The 21,286-nt window shown below is 61.9% G+C and overlaps 1 protein-coding gene across 1 annotated transcript; it reads left to right on the forward strand.

Annotated features, from left to right (window-relative positions):
- Positions 1-859: 859 nt before the first annotated feature.
- On the forward strand, positions 860-20,405 carry RGMA (repulsive guidance molecule BMP co-receptor a; the record flags this gene model as incomplete). The annotated part of the gene is made up of 3 exons (XM_084254001.1): positions 860-1,100; positions 15,110-15,627; positions 19,680-20,405. The coding sequence occupies exons 1-3, from the start codon at positions 1,019-1,021 to the stop codon at positions 20,403-20,405; spliced, it is 1,326 nt and encodes a 441-aa protein (XP_084110127.1). The 5' UTR covers positions 860-1,018.
- Between the last annotated feature and the right edge of the window lie 881 nt (positions 20,406-21,286).

The raw sequence follows: 21,286 nt of genomic DNA on the forward strand, positions 1-21,286 counted from the left end.
TCATCCAAAAGATGTTTCTCAGGGGAAGTTGCCAGTCTCTTAAGTATCCCAGCCCTGGCGGGAGGGCTGCAGGGGCCTTAGGGCGGAGACGTTTTTCTCCTGGAAAAATAAGCCACCGTTCCGGGAGGTCAGCATCCCGAATCCCCACCGCGCCGGCCTCGGGGCCTCACTGGCAGCGCCGGGGGGGTCCGGCTGTGCGCACCGCGGGGACCCCTGTCCGCACCTCCTCCAGGGTGGCGGCTGTCCGCCTGCGCCCTTTGGCGGGCCTGTGGGCCCCCAGTCTCGGGGGGCGCAGCCAGGGCAAGACCTCGAGAGGCCGCGAGGGGCTCGGAGCAGTCGCGGGGTGCAGCGCGGCGCAGTCGGGGTCCGGGGCCACCGCGGCGGGCAGCTGGGGGTGCGTTAGTGGCTGCGCCCCAACCCGGGACACCTCGGAGCGGATGGAGCAGCCTCTGGCTCCGGACGCACCTGAGCCAGCGCAGTGAGGCAGGGGGTGTCGGCGTGGGCTTCGGGACAGCAGTCCGGGGGACCTGGGACTCGCCTCCCAGGGCTGTTTCCACTTGGGCTGGCTGTTTATGGGGGAGCACGCGGGCGGGGGGCGCCGGCGCTCCGCCCCGGGACCGGCTTCCCTCCCGGGGCCGCCGCGGGGGTGGGAGCAGGGGCGCGCGCTCGGCCCGGGGCGCGGGGTGCCGGGTCTCCCCGCCGCGCGCCTCGGTCCCCGCCCAGCCCCGCTCCCCCTCCACCCCCTGCGGGCCGCGCTGAAACCCGAGCGCGAGGGGGCGGGCGCGCGCGCCGGGGCCGCGTCCACATTGGAGGGGACCCGCGTGACGGGCGCGGAGGGAGGGGCGCGCGGGGGGGGGGCGCGCCGGGCGCCCGCGGCCGAGGTGGACCGAGCCTCCCGGCTCGCTGCTCCCGCCGGCGGCGCGAGGCTGCCCTTGGTCCGCAGCGCGACTTACTCCCCGTTCCCCCTCTAAACTCTTCTTCCAGGGAGAGGCCAGTGGTCACAGGACGAGCTGGATGGATGGGCATGGGGAGAGGGGCAGCGCGCTCAGCCCTGGGATTTTGGCCGACCCTCGCCTTCCTGCTCTGCAGCTTCCCGGCAGGTAAGGACGGTCTCCGGCCGGGGCGAGCCCCGGGGGCCCCCGCAGCCCCGGGCCCCACGTCGGGGAGCGGGCGGAGGGCGGCCCCGGCCCCCCCTGCCGGCTCCGCGGGTCTTTGTCTCTCGCGCTCCCCGCCGAGGGCGCGCTGGATGCCCGCGGGGACCCGGGTGGGGGGATCCCGCGCCGGCGGCCGTCAGAGGCCGAGCGGGGAGACCGCGGGGCCCGGGGGCGCCCCCCACTTTCCTCCCGAGACAGGGGTCCCGGGGGCGCGGCCCTTCGGGGTCCCGGAGGCGAGGCTCGGTGCTGGGGCGCGGGGGCGGGGGGCGCTTCTCGGGTTCCGCGCCCACCCGTTTGCAAACCTGCCGGGTGCCCGGGGGTGGAGCCGGGGGCGCCCCTGAGGTGCAGCCAAGTCCCGGGGCGCCCCCTCCTCGCGGCACGTCCCGCCCCCACGCGCTGGCCCACGCGGGGACCCCACGGGCTCGGCCCCCGGGAGCCCCATGTTCCTGTTTGATAACTTTGCGCGTCGCCCCCTGTTTGTTTTTATTGTGTCAGAAAGGGAGAGAATTTCAGAATTAAAGCTGAAAAAGCCCATCTGTTTCCAATGAATCCCCCATAGTTTTTCACAATGTTTTTGGCAGATCGCTGCTTTTCAAATTCCTCCGAGCCCGGACCTCTTGTTTTTGTTGGGGGAAGGGAGACCAACTCCACAGAGAAGCGTTTGTTCCTTCCCAAACGCTCCAGTTTCTTTACTTTTTTTTTTTCCTTTTTTTTTTTTTTCCTTTCGGGGGGTGGGGAAGGCACGAAACTTAAATCCCCGGTCTGTTTTCTTTATAATGTTTCATAAAACTTTATTTCATTTTTGCCATATGCTGCTAACAGGCTGGTAACGCCAGGGAAACCCTTTTAGACCCACTTTGCTCTGGCTTAAAAAGACAAAATAAACCCAGTGTCACGGGCCAAATGGTCTCGGCTGCGAGGCGGGATCTGGCGGCTGTTTCCATGGGGCTCCGGGCTGCCCTCCCGAGGTGCCTTTTGCAAAAATGCGAACGAGTTTCGCCCCGATCCTCAGCCCCCACGCACAACCCAGCTTTGCAAGAAGGGACTTGAGCGAGAGCAGGCTGGAGCTGTTTTGTTGAGCTGCTCAGCCAACCTGGGTTTCAGGAACTGGCGGCGTCGGGGAGTTGGGGCTCAGCCTGGCTGCAAGTTGGGGCTCCTGGCTGGCGGCTCCCGCAGGCAGCGGTAAGGGGCGAGGGATCAGTTTACCTTCTAGCCCCAGCCCTACTCCGCCCACCCCCACCCCCACCCCACCCCCACCAGGCGCCTGCGGGGCCTGGCGCACCCCGGCTCACCTCACCCGGCAGCTGCGCGCCCCAAGGGCGTCCCGGAGAGCGGCAACCTGCTCCCAGCTCCGGATTCCACTGGGGAGGCCCCGGCCAAGGACAAGATGGGGGGCGGGGGTAGAGAAAGAGAGAGTGTCGGTGCCTCAAAGAATACCTGCCCCCCCCCCCATCCCCGTGCGCCCTGGCTGGGGAATAGTAAACCTCCACCCTTGGCGGGTCAAGTGGCTCCCCCCAGAGCCCCCCACTTTTAAAAGGCAGTTTCTCCACCTAGGAAAGAGTCTGGCTGAAAGGATGATTTTGGTTCCTCCCAAGAACTAAGAAATGACAGTAATAATGGAGCATTAGGCGTTTGCAATCCGTAATGCCTCTGCTTGGATTTGATCTAGATAAAGATCGGCCTATTGGAAGTTTCATCAGATGGGCTGATCAATGGCTTTTGTCCCGGGCTGCTCTGGGGGATGTGAGCTCAGCTCCAAGCTGAAATTGAGAAGGGGGGCTTAGAGGCCCTTAAAACAACACCTTCCCGCTCTTAAAGCGCCAGCTCTTGTTAACCCCTCAGGCTGGGGAGAGAGGAAAGTAAGGGCTGCTGGTGGGTCCTCGGAGGCAGAAGGCAGCTGGAGAGCTGGTGTTTCTCCTGTTCCCCAATTCATTTCTGCGTCTTAAAAACTTGAAGTTATCCCCACACTGTCCGAGGAAAGCCGGTGGGTTATATAACGCCCCAGCCTGAATTCCATCACTTTTGTTTGCAAGAAGCCCATTTCTTCTTGGCTTCAAGGCTGGTAACTAATACCCGACTGATAGGGCAGATAGCTGTGTGCCTCCTGCCAGCTGGCTCGTGTTTCTCCTCATGCGAGGCCTTGACAGCTGATGGAGTCAGAAGTGCCCACCTTGCTAAAAACAGAGCTCCCTGGGTCCCCAATCAGAGCCAGCGGGGGCTCCAGAGACAGAAACCTGGGTCAGAAGACAGTTCCTTAAGGGATAAGTGGGTGGTTTCCCCAACACAGGAGCCTGACCTGACCAGCACGCTCTCTGACATGCTGGCAGAAAGGCAGAGGAGGCCTTGCAGGGTGAGTGGAGGGCAAGTGGGCTTAGAGAAGAAAGGCAGCGCTTCAAGTGGGGGGCTGGGGGCCACCCCCTTCCCCCTGCCAGGACCTCTCCCCTGTACACAGGTGGGAACTGGCTGGAGCAGCCATGTGAAAGCGCAGGTTTGTTCCGTGCCAGGCAGTTGACCCGCTGCCAGGAGCAAGCCCATAGGAGTGCAAACCCAATTGGACACAGTTATGTGCAGAAGACGCTGTAGCCGCTGCTGGACTGAGCGCTTTTTGTGTCTTTGGAGGGTGGTTACATGTGCTCACTCCCGGGATGGCACTCCTGCTGCTCCTGATTCGGTGACAGCACGTCTGTGTGCGTGCGCGTGGGGGCCCCTCTGACCCAGGTCCACCCTGGCCTGGGAACAGGAGAGGGACCCTGGTGTCCCCGCAGCTGCTCATGACTGCAGCGATCACCCCGAGCCTTTGGGGGATTGGCAGAGTGGTGGGGGTTACAGAGGCCAGAGCAGGCCTCTTAGGGACTCCTGGGAACCCCATAGCACTGGGACCATTTGGCCCGTGACACTGGTGAGAGAAAAGCAGGTATAAAAGGGTTTCACTGGCGTTACCAGCTTCCTCTTCGAAACACAGTTCTTAGCTGCTTTTTAAACTTGGCGATCACGGTGACTTCACAGAACAGATTTCCCACCCCAGGCTCTGGGCCTTGCCTGCCCCTGGGGGCTGGCCTGTGCTCTCAGAGTGTCCCTGCACCAGCAGAAACGCAGCTCTGGGCCACCCTGGACCTCCTGCAGCAGAGGCTCGTGGGCGGGCCCCTCAGCCTGGCCTCACAGAGCCCTGCGGGGGATCCCGATGCTTGCTCTTATTTTCCTTGCTCTTATTTTCCCCTTCACTTTGAAATTGCTGCTATTTTCGTAATTAGTGCTCCGTGGAGAAGCCCCACCACAGTGTCCAGGTCTATCTGTGTCGCTGGAGAGATGAGGCTATTTCTGTCAGCGCTGCTGCTCGGACATGTGCGAACACATAACCCGCCTGTCACATCAGCGCCCGGCCGCTGGGCTTTGGGCCCCCAAAGGAGAGAGACCAGGTCCAGTGGCAAGAACCAGGTGGCAAGAAGCAGCCAGCAGCTGGTGTGTGACACACCGAGGGTCCTGCAGGTCGAGCCTTGCTCCCAGGATGCGAGCTCCCACAGAGGATTGACCCCCGCCCCAAGGCCCTGAGGCGGAATTGGGATCCCTAAGCCTCTGGTTTAAGAAAAACCCTGCAAGGTTGGAGGAGCTGCTGGCAGCCCCCACTGCCCCCCACCCAGCTAAAAGGGAAGCTGGCAGCGGGTGAGGGTGGCTTAGATCAGGATATCTGGAGGTCCCAGGAACCTGTGGAGGTAAAAGGGTGGCCTGAGGGCCAGTTTGCAGGTTGGGGGTAATGTGGTTGCTGCTAGAAAGTCTCTCTTGGGTGATATGCGCAAGGGTGCCGGGAGACTCGGGCCGAGAGCCCCGACATATATTGTGGCTGACTGGCCAGGTGCCATGCCTCTTTAATCGCTGGCTAAAGTCACCCTGCCCAGAATGGAAGGCTCTCTGGCTTCCAGGGGGCAGCTCCTCCCAGTTCAGCCAGGATATCTCTGGTGTTAAGGCTGCAAGTTCTGTGTCCTCAGAAGCCCTCTCAGCCCCAGGCAAGCCAGGATGGTCGCCAGCCTAGGCGCTTCCCCTTCTGCTCCCTGGAGGAGCTGGCCTGTGATTAGGGACCCACTGCCCAGGCCTGAGTGGACTGTGGGCCTCTCCGTGCAGTCCAGGGGGCCTGCTCCTTCTCTCTCCTTTCCTGCCTGTTCCTTACATCGCTTTGCCACAAGCTCTGGGACCTGCCTCCATACCCCACTGCCCACCCTGAAGCTGCACATGCATTGCTGCAGAGCACTTGCTCAGGAACTCTTGGCTTTTGAGGCCTTCTTGGAAGCCTCCAAAAGGGAACCCAAAATACAGCCCCCCTTGCACACTACACCTGGGCCTCATTTCTATGGCTTCTGGCACATTCCCAGGCTGCATGTTCCTCCCAGACTCCCTTTACTCTGTTCCTGTCCCACCTCTTTTTTTTTTTTAAAGGTTTATTTATTTTACACAAGAACCAGGGTACAGGCCAGATGAGCGGGAGGGTGAGAGGATTCACCAGAGACAGAGCAGGGAACAGAACAGGCAGCCTGAATGAAATACACTGCTGAGGGGAGCAGCGGGTGAGACAGGAGAGGTCTGCCGTGCCATGTGGGACCCTCGCTGGCCGGCCAGATCAAACCGGTGCTGCAGAGGCTGTGGACAGCTTCACAGCGCTGCGCTCCAACCGCCTGTGCCACCAGGGGAGGCCCTCCTGTCCCACCTCTTAACAGCAGGCAATCCCAGGCCTTGCCAGGCCACCTCTGGTTTGGAACCGGCCAGGTAGGGGTTCCACCTACTGGAGCCCAGAGCAACCCTTGCCTGTACCCCACCCCTGCCGTCTCCCTGCTGCTGCCTGCACTTCCCTCTGACCCCCAGGCTTTGTGGGGGTCGTAGGGTTTTGCCTGCTTCTTACTCACCAGTCATGGGTGTAGGGGACCCCATATTCTGCTTCTCTGTACCTGTCTCCTCGTGAAATACCCCAAACACCTGGGAACCACACGGCCTTGGGCTTTTGGCATTTCCGCTTGATTTGGTGCTTTTGTTCAGTGGACAGAGACCAGAGGGGTTTTTGGGTCCAGACACTCCAGTTCTTTCCCAAAACAATTTCTTCGGCATCTAAAAATAATCCTCATTTTTAACTCTAAAGGCCAAAAAAGGATAAATAAAAAAAGGGAAAAGACCTGAATTCCAACTTTCTGCAGCCAAGCATCACCCAGGAACAGGCCCTGAAGCCTGCGGGTGGATCTCTCGGGAGCGTGAGCTTTGAGAACAACACTTGAAAGCTCTCCCTTGCGCTGTCCACGGTCACGGGTGCCCTGCTCAGGCCCGGCCCCTGACCCCCCGCCCTGAGCAATGTCCTCACTATCCCGATGAGACCCAGGGTCAGAGCGTTTCCCAGCGTCACTCGGCTACTTCGTGGCAGAGGCAGGAAGCGAACCAGGCCCCTGCCCTTCTGTCTATGTCAGGCTTTGGAGATACACACTCAAGCAGCTCGCCCCGTGGCGTGCCGGACTCTGTGCTGAGGTGCAGATAGGGCCTTTAGATGGGGGGGATCATAGCGCCTGGACTTTGGGGCTGTGGCTGGCGCGGGAAGAGTGGCTTTTTCTGAGGACCCAGCATGTTTGCCTCTCCCCAAAGGCCCTCCCGCTGCTTCCCAGTCCCCCTGACTTAGCATCCCCACGAAGGTGCCGCCCAGCCGTAGGCGGGGAAGAGAGAGGGCAGGCCTGGCAGGGCGCAGGGGCGCAGACCTCTCCCCACGTTGTGTCTACCGGGCTTTGCTTATTTGTTCATTGCGTGTTTGCCATTTCCGCCCAGCAGGCCGCGTCCCGGGATGCCTGCTGACGGCCCCCTCTCTGTGCCTGGTCTCTGCAGAAAGGAGCCCATTATTGCTCCCAGTGCAGAGGAATGTCCCGTGAACACAGGCTCCCGGCCGTGTGTGTGCCAGCCGGCATGTGCCCAGCTGGCACGCCTCCCCCCGCCCGCCCCCGCGGAGGAAGGTGGAGGAGGAAGGGCCACCTGCAGCGGGTGGGGGAAGAAAGCCACTTCAAAAGCATTTTGACCTGGAGCAGCCAAGCAGATGAGCCCAAGGCAGCTGGCAGCAGAGCCAGGATGGGGAGCCATCCCTTCTGGAGCCAGCCCGAGACTCGGGACAGGGCTCTGCCTCCCAGCAGGACAGATTGCTCCCTGCGAGCTTCATTGAGAGCTGAGTTCTGTCTGCCCATACCTGCACCTGTGGGGCCCAGGATGGCCGAGCTTGGGCCTGAGCCGGGGTGGGGGGGTGGGTTACTGCACTGGAACCTGCCCTTGTCCAGCTGGGTCCCGTGATCCCCCCGCTTGTGGCCGTGGCCTGAGCGTGAGCCCCATGCTTCCAGACCTCGGCCATTGATCTGGCCCCATAGGGCCCAGGGGTGGCTGGGGAGGGTCCAGCTGGGGAAGCTGAGGCATGCCCTTCTTCTCCCTTGGCACTCAGCCCGGCTCCTGCGTGACAGGGCGTGTACAGAGGCCTTCCCGGGTGTGACAAGGGGCAGAGCTTCCTGCCTCAGCTCAGTGGGGTGATGCAGCCACCTCTGCACCCCACCTACTTCCCAGCAGGGACTCACCCCTCAAGACCCCCTCCCTGCCCACCTTCCCCTTCCTAGGTCAGGTAGAGTCTCCAGGGAACCCCCTCTTGCCTGGCTTTCTCCTGAAGCCTGGTTCCTCGGAGACCTGTGGGAGTCTTTGGGTCAGGGCGGTGGGGCTGACTTAGGCCAGACTGGGGAGGAAAACCCTTCTGGAAAGGTGGTGGGTTCTGGCTGCTTGCAGGTTAAGTAAGGTAGGACCTGCCACACCTGGTGAGGAATCCAGTGTGTCCCCGGGGTGTGTCCCTCTCGGTAGCTGATGCCAAGCAACATGGTACAGAATTCCTACGGGAGGGACACCCCCAGGCAGTCTCGGGCATCTCCCTGGCAAGGAGACTCCAGGATGCTGCCCCGGCCAGCCTGCCAGATACTGGCCAGTCCCCTGTCCCCTCCCAGGGTCCAGGCTAAGGGACAGCAGAGGGGAAACGTGGCTGCTGCAAGGGTCTCACACCGGTGCAAGAGGCTGACCTTCCTGGCCTGGTGCTGGGTCCTCCACCTTGCCCCCCACCCCACCCAGCTTGTTACTAAGGGGAGGGGGGTTCTCAGTGCCTTTTCCGTGCAGGGCTGGGGCAGGGAGCATGGGGGACCATGGTGGGCTCAGGCTTCAATGCGACTTCAATGCCGGTGCCGGCCTGTCCACGAGGCCTCGCAGCGATTTCTCTGCACCTTGCTGTCCCTTTGCTCTGCCTGCTTCCATCCCAACGAAAGCATCGCTCTCCAGTGACGCTGCTGCCTAAAACAGTGTCCTGCCCACGCCAGGTGCTTACTGAAAATGATCTGGGGCTGCCCATGGTCAGAGGACGCCCCCTGAAATCCTTAGGATGGAGCTTCAAGAGCCCAGCCAGGAAAACAAAAGGCTGGGTAGGTCTGCGCAGGGGTGGGGGTGAGGGAGGCAAGAAAAGACCTGGCGGGGGACCCCTGAGGCACACAGGGCCTCGGAAGGCAGCTTCCTCCCCTAGGCTGGGGACAAAGGGAAGGAGAGCTTGGGAGGGCCTCGGGGGTGGTTTCTGAGGACCCCAGCTCTGCTGGGTGTTGGGCAAAGAAAGAGCCCCCTGGGGCCAGAGCAGAACGTGTCTGGGGCTCATGGCCCCCCAGTCAGTGGTGGAAGCTACCAGGTTCTGGGTGACAGGAGCGACGTTTGCCTCACAGAACAGGCCCACCGGCCACTCCAGGCTTTGCAGTTTGGCCCTCAAGGCCAGCATGTGGCCTCAGACTGGGGTCAGCTGGTCGGAGGGTCACTTCCTTGCCAGCCTCCCACACCCCCATGGTCCATCTTGTGGTGGTTTTGTATTAAGACAAAATGGGTTGGTTTTGCACCCTGCAAATGTGAAGGCCACTAGCTGAGCTCAGAAACCCAGCGGGGCTCAGCCCCGACTCGCCATGCAGCCCACACCCGGCACCGCGGCCCAGAGCATCGGCTAGTCCGTGGAGCCTGCAGTTGCTCATGAGCCCCAGGGCTGGACAAAAGCAGCGTGACCCCCGGACTGGCCTTCGAAGCGAGCCTGACCCCTTTAAGAGGAGGCAGCTTTTTCTCCCTCCCGGCTCACCCTACCCCTCCTATCCAGCAACTGAAACCCGATCTAATCCCTTTGCACGCGGGTAATTTATTGGTCTATTGGGCTTTCCTTGGTGGCAAATTGCATTGTCTTTATCCCGGGGCTCGGCCGCGCGCAGCTCCCCGCATTCCTGAGACTGTTCTCAGGCCAGCCTTCACACCCCCTCGCGCACAGCAAAGTAAGTTTTATTGGGCTGCTTTGTTATGCAAACAAGGTGGTAATAATCAGGCTATTATTCTCCAAGATTGGGCTTGATTAACAGTTCAAAGGAGATCTCTGAAAGCAGCTAATGCCACGCTGGTGCATAAATATTTTCATTCTGCCGTGCTTCGTACAGCTGGCTCTCCCCCCACCCCCATCTTTCTGTTTCGAGGCGCCGTGTTGCTATTTAAAGGAAGAGAATTAAGTCAGGCTAGCATGGGGCTGTGATTTCTCTCTGCTGTGTCTCAGTCCACAAGAAAGGCTGTTGGGGGCCCACCCTCCTCCCGCAGTGAAATGTTAGAGGATCCTGCTTGCACCCCGGGGTGGCCAGGCACAGGGCACACCAGTCACCCCCTTGGCCGAGCAAGGCTCTGGGTGGGGATGAAAGGGCGTGGAACCTCCTAAGATGCTTTGCCCTTAGAGCCAGAGGACTCCCGGACAAAGACAAGGCCCTGTTCCCCGGGGACTCACCAGCAGGAGGTGGCTACCCAGCTGGGCAGGCCGCTGCCATGGAGAGGCCGGGTCTGGAGAGGCTGGAGAGCAAGGCCGCAGAAATCCACGGGCAGCAGAGGGGGCGTCTTCGAAATTTGTGGGGCCGCTGTGTTTGAGCTTTTTCCACAAGACTCTAGAGAAGGAATTGGGGCCGCCGCAGGAAATCCCTAGGAGCAGATGCGGGTGCACAGCTGGAGCTGTTGGCACCCCAGGCCCCAGGAAGCTTCCTGGCTGGAGGGGAGCCGTCATCTACGGTTTCCCTCAGGCCCCAGGTTCTAAAAAATTCCTTGAAGCACTTGGAGAGGCAAGTCTTAAGCCAGTCACAGGTGATGGTTTTAGGCCCTTTGATAAAGTAGATGCACAGGGAAGCAGCAAGGTCTGGCCCTGCGCTGGGGGTGCAGCAATTATCAGGGGTCCACTCCACGCCCATTAAGTTTGGGGACCTGCCCTGTCCTTACAGGCCTCAGGGCTCTCCTTTTTGCTAACCCTGAACATTCCCGGTCTGCAGAGATGTAGGCCAAGTCAAAACACACATAATGTGCTTCTGAAGAGCAGAAAGTTCCGTGGGCTGGGGGCCTTTGCATCTCCCCGAGTCTGCTGTCGGAGGCCGGGACCCAGAGTCAGCAGAGGTCCTGAGGGCCACCCCAGGATGCAGTGGCTGAGACAGAAATAGGAGCTGGAGGAGCTTCTTCCAATCCCCTGGCTCTGCGAGTGTTGCTTGTCTTGACTCCCTGGAGAGGTGGCCAGAGGGCTGCAGGGGCCACAGCCACCGCAGGCCCAGCAGGGACACGGCAGCGGAGAGCACCCAGGTGGACGGGCCTGCAGCTGCTTTCCTCCTCGGCTTGCACAGTTTGCCATAAGATCTTTGCAGACTCTCATACTTCCCTCTCTGTTTTCTTCCTGGGACACGCACAGCAGAGAAGTCCAAGGTTTACGACCTGGAATTAAGATCTCCTACTTTTTTTTTTTTTTTAAGACATGGCACATAAAATTCAGCCCCTCTGGGGTCTCTGGCAGGTGACGCTGCAGCTGAAAGCTTTTCCTTTTGATGTTGGGCCAGGTTACACTCAGGCCCCTGACCTGGGGGGGGAGGGGTGCGCCGCTAGTAATTTGGTAAGTGGACACGGGCTGGTGAGATAATTCCTTGGGATTGGGATTCTTCAGCTCACCATCCCCATGCAGCCCTGACATGCCTGGACCCTTCTCCAAGACCCCCCAGAAGCAATGACCCATGCATGTCCACTGCTGGCAGATGGGTCCAGGAGAGCTGCGTTACCTACCCAGAGGCATGGCCCTAGCTGGTCACTCTGGGGCCTCTTGCGAGCCATTCCCCAGCCTGAGTTGCAGCCTCCCCACGTCTGCTGAGCATGCTCGGTCTTAAACTCTCAGGAAGCTGTACCAGGCCCACTTAAATCCTGCAAGGGTGGGGGCACCTGGGCTTGGATGGATCTGTTTGCAGCCCCCCGCCCCTGCTCCTCACTGGCCCGTGCACGCCTCTCTCCAGGGAAGGTTCAGTGTCTATGGCGTGTGTTCGTAGCCCAGAGAACAGGGGGGCGCTCTGGCTACCCCGGGAAACCAGGTGTGGAAAGAGAAACTGCGGGGTGATGTGGGGGTGATGTGGGGGATTTCCGGAGCGAAGTGGGTGCCCTGGGGGGTAGGTGTGGCAAGTGCACTTTGAAGAACATAGAAAAGGGCCGGAGCTTGGCTGGGAGCCAGGCGGCCCGTGGCCAGCCCTGCTGCACTCCTGGAAGGCCGGCCGGCGGGGGTCGTCACCCTCCCCCAGCGCCTTACCAGGTAGCCCCTCCGGACAGAGCGCCCGGGGTCCTCTTTCATCCCCAGCAGCCCTCTGAGGCAGTCGGGACCAGCAGGGGACAGCGGGACTTTAACCAGGTCCCCTCCCCCAGTACCCACCACACCTGCTTGGGGCTGGTCATGGACGGCTTAGAAATGGGCTCTGCAGGACTTGGAGGGAAAGGGGGGCCAGCAGAGCTCACCCTCACCCCTCACCCTGAGGTGGAGGCAAAGAGGGGGGCCCTGGCTCCCGAGACCAGGACAGCCACGGAGCTACCCCACAGCCCCATGGCGGGGAGGCCTTGTCCCTGCTGGCTGCTCTGGAGGGAGGACGGGCCAGTGTGTGGAATTGAAGGAAGAGGCCTCTGTCCGGGGGCTGATGACCTGGGGGTGTCCCTGGGCTGCTGGGGGCCAGCTGTGTCCCTACTGTTTGCCCCTTGGGGGAGCTGTCTCCCCTCACTCCTTGCACGTAACCTCCAGTCCAGCCCCACCCCAGCCAGTTCTAACTTGGCCCTTTTGTAATTGTCCCAGATGCCTGGGCCCAGTGCAGCCTGCTCCGGAGCCAGGGCGGCTGCTCTGAGGGGCAGAACCCTGTGTGTCTCTGCTGGCGGGTCCCACCTGATGCCCCAGAGCCTGTGAGGGACCCTGGGGGGATTGCCATCATGAACCCCAGACCCACGGGGGAGAGGGCTGTCAGAACACACCTTTCTTTGAAGTTCAAGAACCCCAGTGTTGCCCTTGGCGTGGGCATCAGAGGCAAGGGTACAACACAATTTGTGCAGCTGTCCTGCCCTAAGCCCGGCTGACCTCTTGTCTTCCAGCCCCTACCCACCCTGTCAGCTGCACCCCAACCCACAGCCCCTTGAAACCAGTGTGGAAAGTGGCTTACCGGCTTCCTGGCTGGTGGGGGGCTCTCAGAATTGCAGGTGGGGTCCTCAGAGACATGGAAGCCCCCACAAGGTGCTGTGTTCCCTGCTGTGTTCTTCTGCCCTCGCGGCTGGTGGGGGGAATTGTGGGTGCACCAAGACGGATGGTGGCACTGCCTTCGGCTGCAGGGCTGGATTTGAATCCAGCCGCGGCCTCTTGCTCACAGCTTTGTGAGTCTGCTTGCGCCCTGGCACACGCAAGCAGGCGAGCCCTGCAGAGCCATCGCTGTGACGTCTGTCCCTGCCGTCCCCGGCAGCTCTCAGAGGACTGAGGCCAGCGCAGCCCCTCTCCCCTGGCGTGTGGCCTGGTGAGGGGGCAGCCCAGGCCCAGGGCTAGCAGTGTCGTTGATTCAGGCAAAGTGATAGAGGCTCTTGGAGCTCTTGGTGGACTTGACAGGCCTTTACTGCTGAAGCAGGGGACCAGATACAGGCCGACCAGAAGGCAGGGGCCGGGGCCCGGGAGGCAGGCCGCAACCGGGCCTCCCAGCCCCATCACCTCTGCGCGCTCTCTCCAGCTTCTCTTGATTTTCATCCGGGCATCTGTACTAATAGGTTCGCACCCCCGTGCTCGCCAGCTTCTTGGCCCGGGTGTCCGTGATTACAGGTGCGTGTACTCCGTGCTCACGCTCCTCGGCCCAGGGGCCGGTCATCATAGGTGAACGTGCTCTGGGCTCACGTTCCCAAGCGCTTTTCTACAACACGTGGGTGATGAAACCTTGGAGGGAAACAAGAATGCAGGTGGCAGCCACAGAGGCCAGCGGCGGGGCGAGGAAGCCTGAGTGACTCCACTTGCCCTGCATCTGGTGATAAATGGACAGGGCTGGCAGGCAGGAGGGAGGGGGTAGCCCGGCACTGACTCAGGGAGACCACGTGAGGGATCCCACCCAGTACTTGGGGTCAGCACCATTATACCCCTAAGCTGTTCCACGAAGTCAGCAGACTTCAACTTAAAGCAATTAGAAAGGAAAGTCGGCGGCTCTGCCGTCCAGTCTTGTAATTTAAGTAAATCTGTGACTTACCAAATTAACAGTGTTAGCCCAGATGCCACCTGTCAGCTGCATTTCACATAGATCGAGTTAGGGAGAAAACCTGGATTTTAGGGAGAAGGCTGACTCCCCGGGGGGCACAAGTGTGTGACTTGCACAGGTCAGCTCAGCTCTCCAGGGGCACGGTGCTCACACCCTGCACAGGGGGGACTGTGCCATGAAATGGGTCTTCCAGGCCCAGGTGCTCCATGAAGTAGATTATCCAGGCCCCAGGTGCTCAGGGCACAGGGCTCACCCCCACCACTGCCAGCCTGGCTCTCGTCAGCCTGCCAGCACGTTCTTCTGCCCCTGGTTTTATTCACAACTTCACTTTATAGGTGAACATTACACACCAGAGAAGCAGATGAACAGACTGACTTTTGCAAGGTCACAGCCAGATTAGCAGTGCAGCCCTCCCTGCTGGTCTGCCCGCCCTTTTGCTCCTGAAGCCTGTATAGGAGTGTCCCTCTTGCAGCCAGTCCACAGGCCTGGCCACCTGTCACTGCAGGCTGTGAGGAAGTTATCTGGAAGGCCAGGAAAGGGCAGGTTCTGCATATCCAGGTACAAGATTCAGATGTGCTTAAGTCGTGGTTCTCAGCCAAGGTCAATGGTAACTAATAGTCACTGAGAAAAAATTTAAAAAAAAATAGAGAGAGAGAGTGTGTGTGTGTGTGTGTGTGTGTGTGTGTGTGTGTGTGTGTGCGCGCAGATTCAGAGTTATCACTCAGTTGCTTCCCAGCTTGCTTACCAGAGCAAGACAGACAGCCTCCCAGAGGGAGACTTACTCCAAGGACGAGGCAGTGGGAAGCAGACGCCCTGAGCAGTGCTGATAGCTATAACCCAGCAGCAGTCGTGAGCTTATGCTAAAGGGCAGTGTGTTAGATCTTGAGCCCACCCAGCAACTCATCCAGCAGATGCTGTTACCCGCTTTCTCGGATGAGTACGGCAAGGCACAGAGATGTCATTTGCACAGGGCCACAAGGTAGCAGACCACCAGACACATGGTGAACTGTGGGGCTTCATTCTCTGCCAGATCACTGTTGCTTTTGCCAAAATTATCCAGGGCGGCTGTGGAAGTGTCAGCAGAGGTCAGGGGCACAGGGAGGGGGCTGTGTGCCCAGGGCACTGTCAGGCTGGTGGGGAGGGGCCGCTTTGAGCCTGACCTAGCCACCTGGGGTCCTGATGGGCTGCACAGGATAATCTAGAAGGTCAGCAAGGGCTGCTTCTGCATTTACTACTTCCTGCGGGAAATATCCCTTCTGCACCCCCACCCGCATCAGCACTGGGCGTGCCAGGTGCTGCTGTCTCCATTGGGGAGTCCTGGCGCTGGACCCCGGGGCCGCCCTGATGGCATGTGGTCTCTCTCCACAGCCACCTCCCCGTGCAAGATCCTCAAGTGCAACTCTGAGTTCTGGAGCGCCACGGCGGGCAGCCACTCCCCAGCTGCCGACGATACCCCCGAGTTCTGCGCGGCGCTGCGCACCTACGCGCTGTGCACGCGGCGCACGGCCCGCACCTGCCGGGGCGACCTGGCCTACCACTCGGCGGTCCATGGCATCGAGGACCTCATGAGCCAGCACAACTGCTCCAAGGATGGCCCCACGTCCCAGCCGCGTCTGCGCACGCTGCCACCGCCGCCCGGGGACAGCCAGGAGCGCTCCGACAGCCCCGAGATCTGCCACTACGAGCGGAGCTTCCACAAGCACTCGGCCGCGCCCAACTACACGCACTGCGGCCTCTTCGGGGACCCGCACCTCCGGACGTTCACAGACAGCTTCCAGACCTGCAAGGTGCAAGGTGCCTGGCCACTCATCGACAATAATTACCTGAACGTGCAGGTCACCAACACACCTGTGCTACCCGGCTCTGCCGCCACCGCCACCAGCAAGGTAAGGGTGAGTGTGAAAGGGGTGGGGTCGCCCCACCCTACTGTCTCCAGGTCCCACGCTCAGCCTCTGCCCCCATGGAACCCAGATGCTTACATTCACTAAATATGCAGAATATTTGAAAGGAATGTTCTGGAGATTGAGGAAAGTGCACCAGGACCCACTTCTGTATGTTGCTTAAATTCTAGACCACACCCTTTGGGAAATCGGCCTTCTGGGCTGAGGAGCTGGCACGCACCCATGGTGACTTTCTGTGGCTGGGCAGGCGGAGCCGGGGAGGGAGAACAGGGCGTGACTCAGCGGGTGGGGAGGGCGCTGTGCACCCAACGCCGGAGCCCGGTCTCAGGAGCCAGGTTTCTGCTGGGTGTGTGTGCACGCGTGTGTGGTCCCTAGGCACACCTGTGTGCCCTGGGTCCAGGCGTGACGGATGTAAAATGAACTTGCTGAGGTTATGGTCCAAAGTTTAGACGCTCCATGTCAAGCTTTCGGGGCGTTCTTTTCTTGCCGCCCAACTACATCTGGGCGGGGCCCCGGTAGTCAGAGCAGTGAGCGGGAGCCTCCAATGGCGGGTAGTTTCCATCACTGCCCTCAGGAGCTCACTGTCCGGTAAACCTGCCCGGGGCGGGTGGACTCTGCAGCCTCCTGGGGGTGGCGGGCCCACCGGGGGGTTCTCTGTGTCTTCACATAGACAAACTGTCCATCAGTAGAATTCGGGGCACAGTGATTCTGGGCCCCTGGAGGCTGGTCTGACACCAGACCTCTGGGTGGGATCAAACAGGTTCTTTTTTAAAGCTGTCTGGGGTTCTGACGCATGGGGGGGTGGGGGGTGAGGAGGGTATAGGGGATGCAGCACCCAGGGCCAGGGCCAAGAGGTACTGTTGGGGCACCTGGGTTGGTGGGGACTGTCCTGCCCTTTGTCTCATCCCACACCTACACTGAGGGGCCCTGGTGGGCCCTGGGGGAGTAGAAGCAGGTCCAGAGCGTGGGGCCACCCATGCAGCCTCTCCCTCGGGCCGCGCTGTCCCCCCCAGGGCAGCCCTTCCTTGACACATTCGGAAGCACACAGCGAAGTGCCTCCCACCCAGAGGCTGTGACCAGGGCCGGGCCACAGAGCCTGCCCTGTCCTCACCGCCAGGTGAGGCTGTTCCATTTGGGGCTCATCTCCCTGCTCAGCGAGACCTCAGCCTGGGCGATTGGAGTCAGGTCCTGTCACAGGGCCACGGCCAGAGCAGCCACAACGTGGCTCGTGTCCCAGCCACCCCGGACTCTCCCTGCCCTCCCCACGTCCAGGAAGGTCCCCTGGGACCTGGTATTCAGACTCAGCCAAAGGACACGGCCTCCGGGCAGGGCGCCCTCCAAGTCCAGGCCCCTGGGGCACGGATCTGGCCCCCTCGGGTTTCTGGGTTGGCAGTGGGGCTGTTGTCCTGGGAAGAGCAGGTTGCCGGGCAGTGGGTTAGGCAGCGCCAGGCTGCCCACAAGGGCGTTTCTGTCCCTCCTGCCCCTCCACGCCCCAGAGGAGCACAGTGAAGTGACCTGAGAGCCAGGAAAATTCAGCCCCTCCCCTCTGCTCTGGGGCCCTGGTTTGTCCCCTGGGTGCCCTTACAAGCCCGTGGCACCTGACTGAGAAGCCTAGTGGGCAGCAGAATTGTTGCAGGTGCCCCCCACCCCACCCTCGTGGACCCCTCACTTAACTACCTCCCTTCCAAGACTCAAGAAAAGGGAAGTCCAGGAGCCTGAAGCAGTAGCTTCTAGATCCAGCCACATACCCAGGGCAGGAGGGGACCCTTCCCTGTCCCAGCTTGGCAGGGGCACACGGGGAGTTGAGGGGTGAGCGGGACAGAGACCTTTGGGGGCTGCCCCACCCTCCCCAGGGTGGTGCATGTCCCACGTGTGACGAGAGCCACACACAGACCTGGAGAATCACGCTGTGACCAGCGAGGGAGGAGGCCACCCCCACTGATGGAGTGAGGCGGAGCCTTCAGCCACCCCTGTTGGGTGGGCAGACTGGCTCCACGTGGCCGCGTGGACACTGGCACCTTGAGGCCAGGCATCTGTCCAAAACGCAAATACTTTAATTGAGCCTTTCATTCCTCCGTTCTTTCTGGCATCCCATTCGATCAGCATGTTTTTCGAACGCCTGCCCAGCTCCCTGGGCACTGTGGGCAGCGGAGCAGCCCGGCGGGGATGGAAGCACCTCCCTCCGTGGCCCTGTGTGCACTTTCCAGAAGGGTCTGGAGTGCTGTAGCAGAGACCGCCCAGCCCCTTTCTGCTGTGGCAGACCCCCAGCCCCCCACCCCGCCCCAGCAGGCAGAGAGCCCCGTGGCCTCTGTTCTAGCCCAGCTGCCGGATACGGCGCGAGCTCTGCCCAGGGCCCGGCGGGGACAGGATCGGGGCCAGTGGCCGAGCCAGGCCAGCCTCGGGACTCGGGCAGCCGGGGACCTATGGCTCCCCGCTGAGCAACATCCCCTTGGGTTGCCCCTGCCTGCTGGCTTCGGCCTCCATGGCTCGGGTGTGTTTGCTCATTCTTGGACCCGGCAGTTTCGAAACCTCCTTGCTCAGCTTCCCCCCTCCCTGCAGCCCCCAGGCTACCCATGGGAACAAAGACCAGCCCAGGGTGTTGGGGGAGCGGGGTGCTCGGGGTCCTGGGACCCCGGCTCGGCCTAGAGCACTGGACAAGGCCTCCTTCAGCTACCGCTGCTGAGGTTGCCCCCAGGGGATGGGAAGAAGAAAGGAAGAGATGGCTGGACTCACCGTCCCCCCCTGGCTGCACCCGAGCCCCTTCCTGTCACCTACAGAATTCACGTCTTGGGCTGCACCCCAGGATGTGGGCTTCCTGAGGCCAGGCCTCTGAGCCTGTTTCTTTCCCTGGCGTGGAGACAGCGGCTGGCACATGCTTGCCCTCCGTAGAGCGTGGGTGAGGCCCTGACCCAGTGGTGGACAGGGCCTCGGCCCCCATGGGTGGGGGAGACAGGAGCAGCAGCCCCACTGCGGCTGTGCTGGCAGCCGGCCGCCCGGCTTTCGACAGGCCCCCTTCATGCCGTTACTTGTGGTTGAGGCCCTGGCACGGGTGCCAGGAAGAGTCAGACCGCCTGTCAGCCCTTCCAGGAGGCTGTCTCTGCGGGAGGGCGGGAGCGCCGAACCCGCCTTTCCTGTTCCAGGGAGTCTGATGGCACTTGGAAAGCAGCCCCCCAGTGTCTGTGTGGCCCTGCACACCCGCCAGGGACACCCGAGTCCCTCATCCACCGCCCCGCCCCCATACAGGACCACCCACTGCCCAGACCACCCGCAGGCACCCAGCTCCGGGGCACAGGAGGCCTGGCCAGAGGAGGCCGCCGCTTTCCTAGGTCACCCTGGACACCCGACCCCTGTGTCCACAGGGCCCCCCATCCCAGCCGTACCTGGGGCTGATGGACATGGAGGTGGCACGGTCTGCTGTCTTCACGGGACAAGCGGGGGCACTGGCATCCCGAAGACCAAGCGTGGAGGCCAACCGCTCGCAGCCTCCGGTCTGTGCCCCCGGCCACCCGGGAGCAGCAGCAGCAGACACGCTCCACAGCCTGTGGCCTGGCCCCAGACCCGCCCTGGGCCTCACGCAGCCACAGCACTGACCCCACTGCTGGGCCGAGGTCCCCGCCTTGCCTTCCATGTCAGTCGCTTTGGGTCCTTGTCTCTAGTCCATCCGGGCCTTGCCCTTGTCACACACCCGCTGCAGGCCTGAGGCTCCCTCTCGGCACTGCCCTCCGCCTGAGAGTCTTATCGGGGGGCTGAATAGCCTATGACAGTGGGTGAAGACCTTTCATTCTTCATTAGCTGCCTTTCTTTTATGGTTCACCCCCACATGTAGTAAAGGAGAGCTGATCTGGGTCCCTTTCCGTGACAGTTTTTAAGTCAAGAGAAACATGGCTTCATAGTGACGGTGGAGCTGAACGTGGACCAAAATGGGGAAGGGACCGTCAGGGGGCATCGGGAGGCTCCTCCAGCCCCTCCTCTCAGCCCCGGGGGCTGGGCCTGCACCCCCACCATCACTCACCCCCTCTCTGTCCCTTCCTCTCCAGCTCACCATCATCTTCAAGAACTTCCAGGAGTGTGTGGACCAGAAGGTCTACCAGGCCGAGATGGACGAGCTGCCGGCCGCCTTCGCCGACGGCTCCAAGAACGGCGGGGACAAGCACGGGGCCAACAGCCTGAAGATCACGGAGAAGGTGTCGGGCCAGCACGTGGAGATCCAGGCCAAGTACATCGGCACCACCATCGTGGTCCGCCAGGTGGGCCGCTACCTGACTTTCGCCGTGCGCATGCCCGAGGAGGTGGTCAACGCCGTCGAGGACCGGGACAGCCAGGGCCTCTACCTGTGCCTGCGCGGCTGCCCCCTCAACCAGCAGATCGACTTCCAGGCCTTTCACGCCAACGCCGAGGGCCCCGGAGGCCGCCGGCCCCCGGCGGCCGCCAGCCCCGTCCCCACGGCCCCCGACACCTTCCCCTACGAGACGGCCGTGGCCAAGTGCAAGGAGAAGCTGCCGGTGGAGGACCTGTACTACCAGGCGTGCGTCTTCGACCTGCTCACCACCGGGGACGTGAACTTCACGCTGGCGGCCTACTACGCACTGGAGGACGTCAAGATGCTCCACTCCAACAAGGACAAGCTGCATCTGTACGAGAGGACTCAGGAGCCCCCGGGCCGGGCCGCAGCTTCCAGGCCACCCCCGGTGCCCCGGCCCCTGCTGGGCGGGCTCCTGCTCCTCACCTTGCTCCCCGCCTTCCTGGCGGCCCTGGCCGCGTAGGGCAGAGAGCTGGGCGCACAGCCTGTCCCTGAACCCCGGGTCCCCGCTGGCGTCGGGAGGTGACCACTGGCCAGCGGGCATTGGGACTTTACCTCAGAGCTGCCTTGGGCTGATGGCCCAGGGCTGGGGTGTGCGGGCGCCCCTCGCCTGCTCTGGGGCCTCTGACAGGTTGTGGTGACTAGTGCTGTGATGTTGGTGGAACTAGCCGGCCCCGCTGTGTGAATGTGCAAAGCAGCCCCTCAGGCCGCAGCCCCCGCCCCGCCAGGGACACTGGGAGTGGTTGGGTCCAGCCCCCGCCCCTACCATGCACTGAAAAGGCCACCAGGCCAGCACCTGCCCACCGGCCGCGCGCGCGCACACTTACACGAGCACACTCGCACACACCACGTCTGCAGGGCCAGCCGGACACAAGGCTGGGCCCAGCCCAGGTCTCCTTAGCCTGGGGCTTCGGGACACCCGCAGGGCGGCTGGGCATCTTCCAGAAGTCGATGTAACCCTTTGGCCAAAAGGTGCCCTCCTGTGCCTTGCTGCCCGGGGCCTCCGTGGGGGCCAAGGAAAGGCCATCGTGCGCGCCCCAGCTGCTGTGGCACGGGTTCGGAGCTCAGGCCAGCACCCCACAGCTGGGGACCATGCATGTCGGCGCGTGGTCTGAACAATGCCACTCGTGGGGCCAGGCGCCCTCTCGGGCTCCTTCCCCACCCCCATTCCCCTGAGCTTAGGAAGTCAAGTCCTCGTGTCTAAATGTCTAAACAGAAGCGACCCCGTGACCTCTGTCCCTTCCTTTCGGGCAGGGCCCCGAGCCAGGGAGTGTGGGCCGCAGGGCCTGGCAGGAGACCAGTGGACGGGGCCAGCTGGCCTGCCCTGATCCTCTGCTCTCTCCC

The sequence above is a fragment of the Talpa europaea genome (assembly GCF_964194135.1).
Source record: "Talpa europaea genome assembly, chromosome: 14".
NCBI lineage: Eukaryota > Metazoa > Chordata > Mammalia > Eulipotyphla > Talpidae > Talpa > Talpa europaea.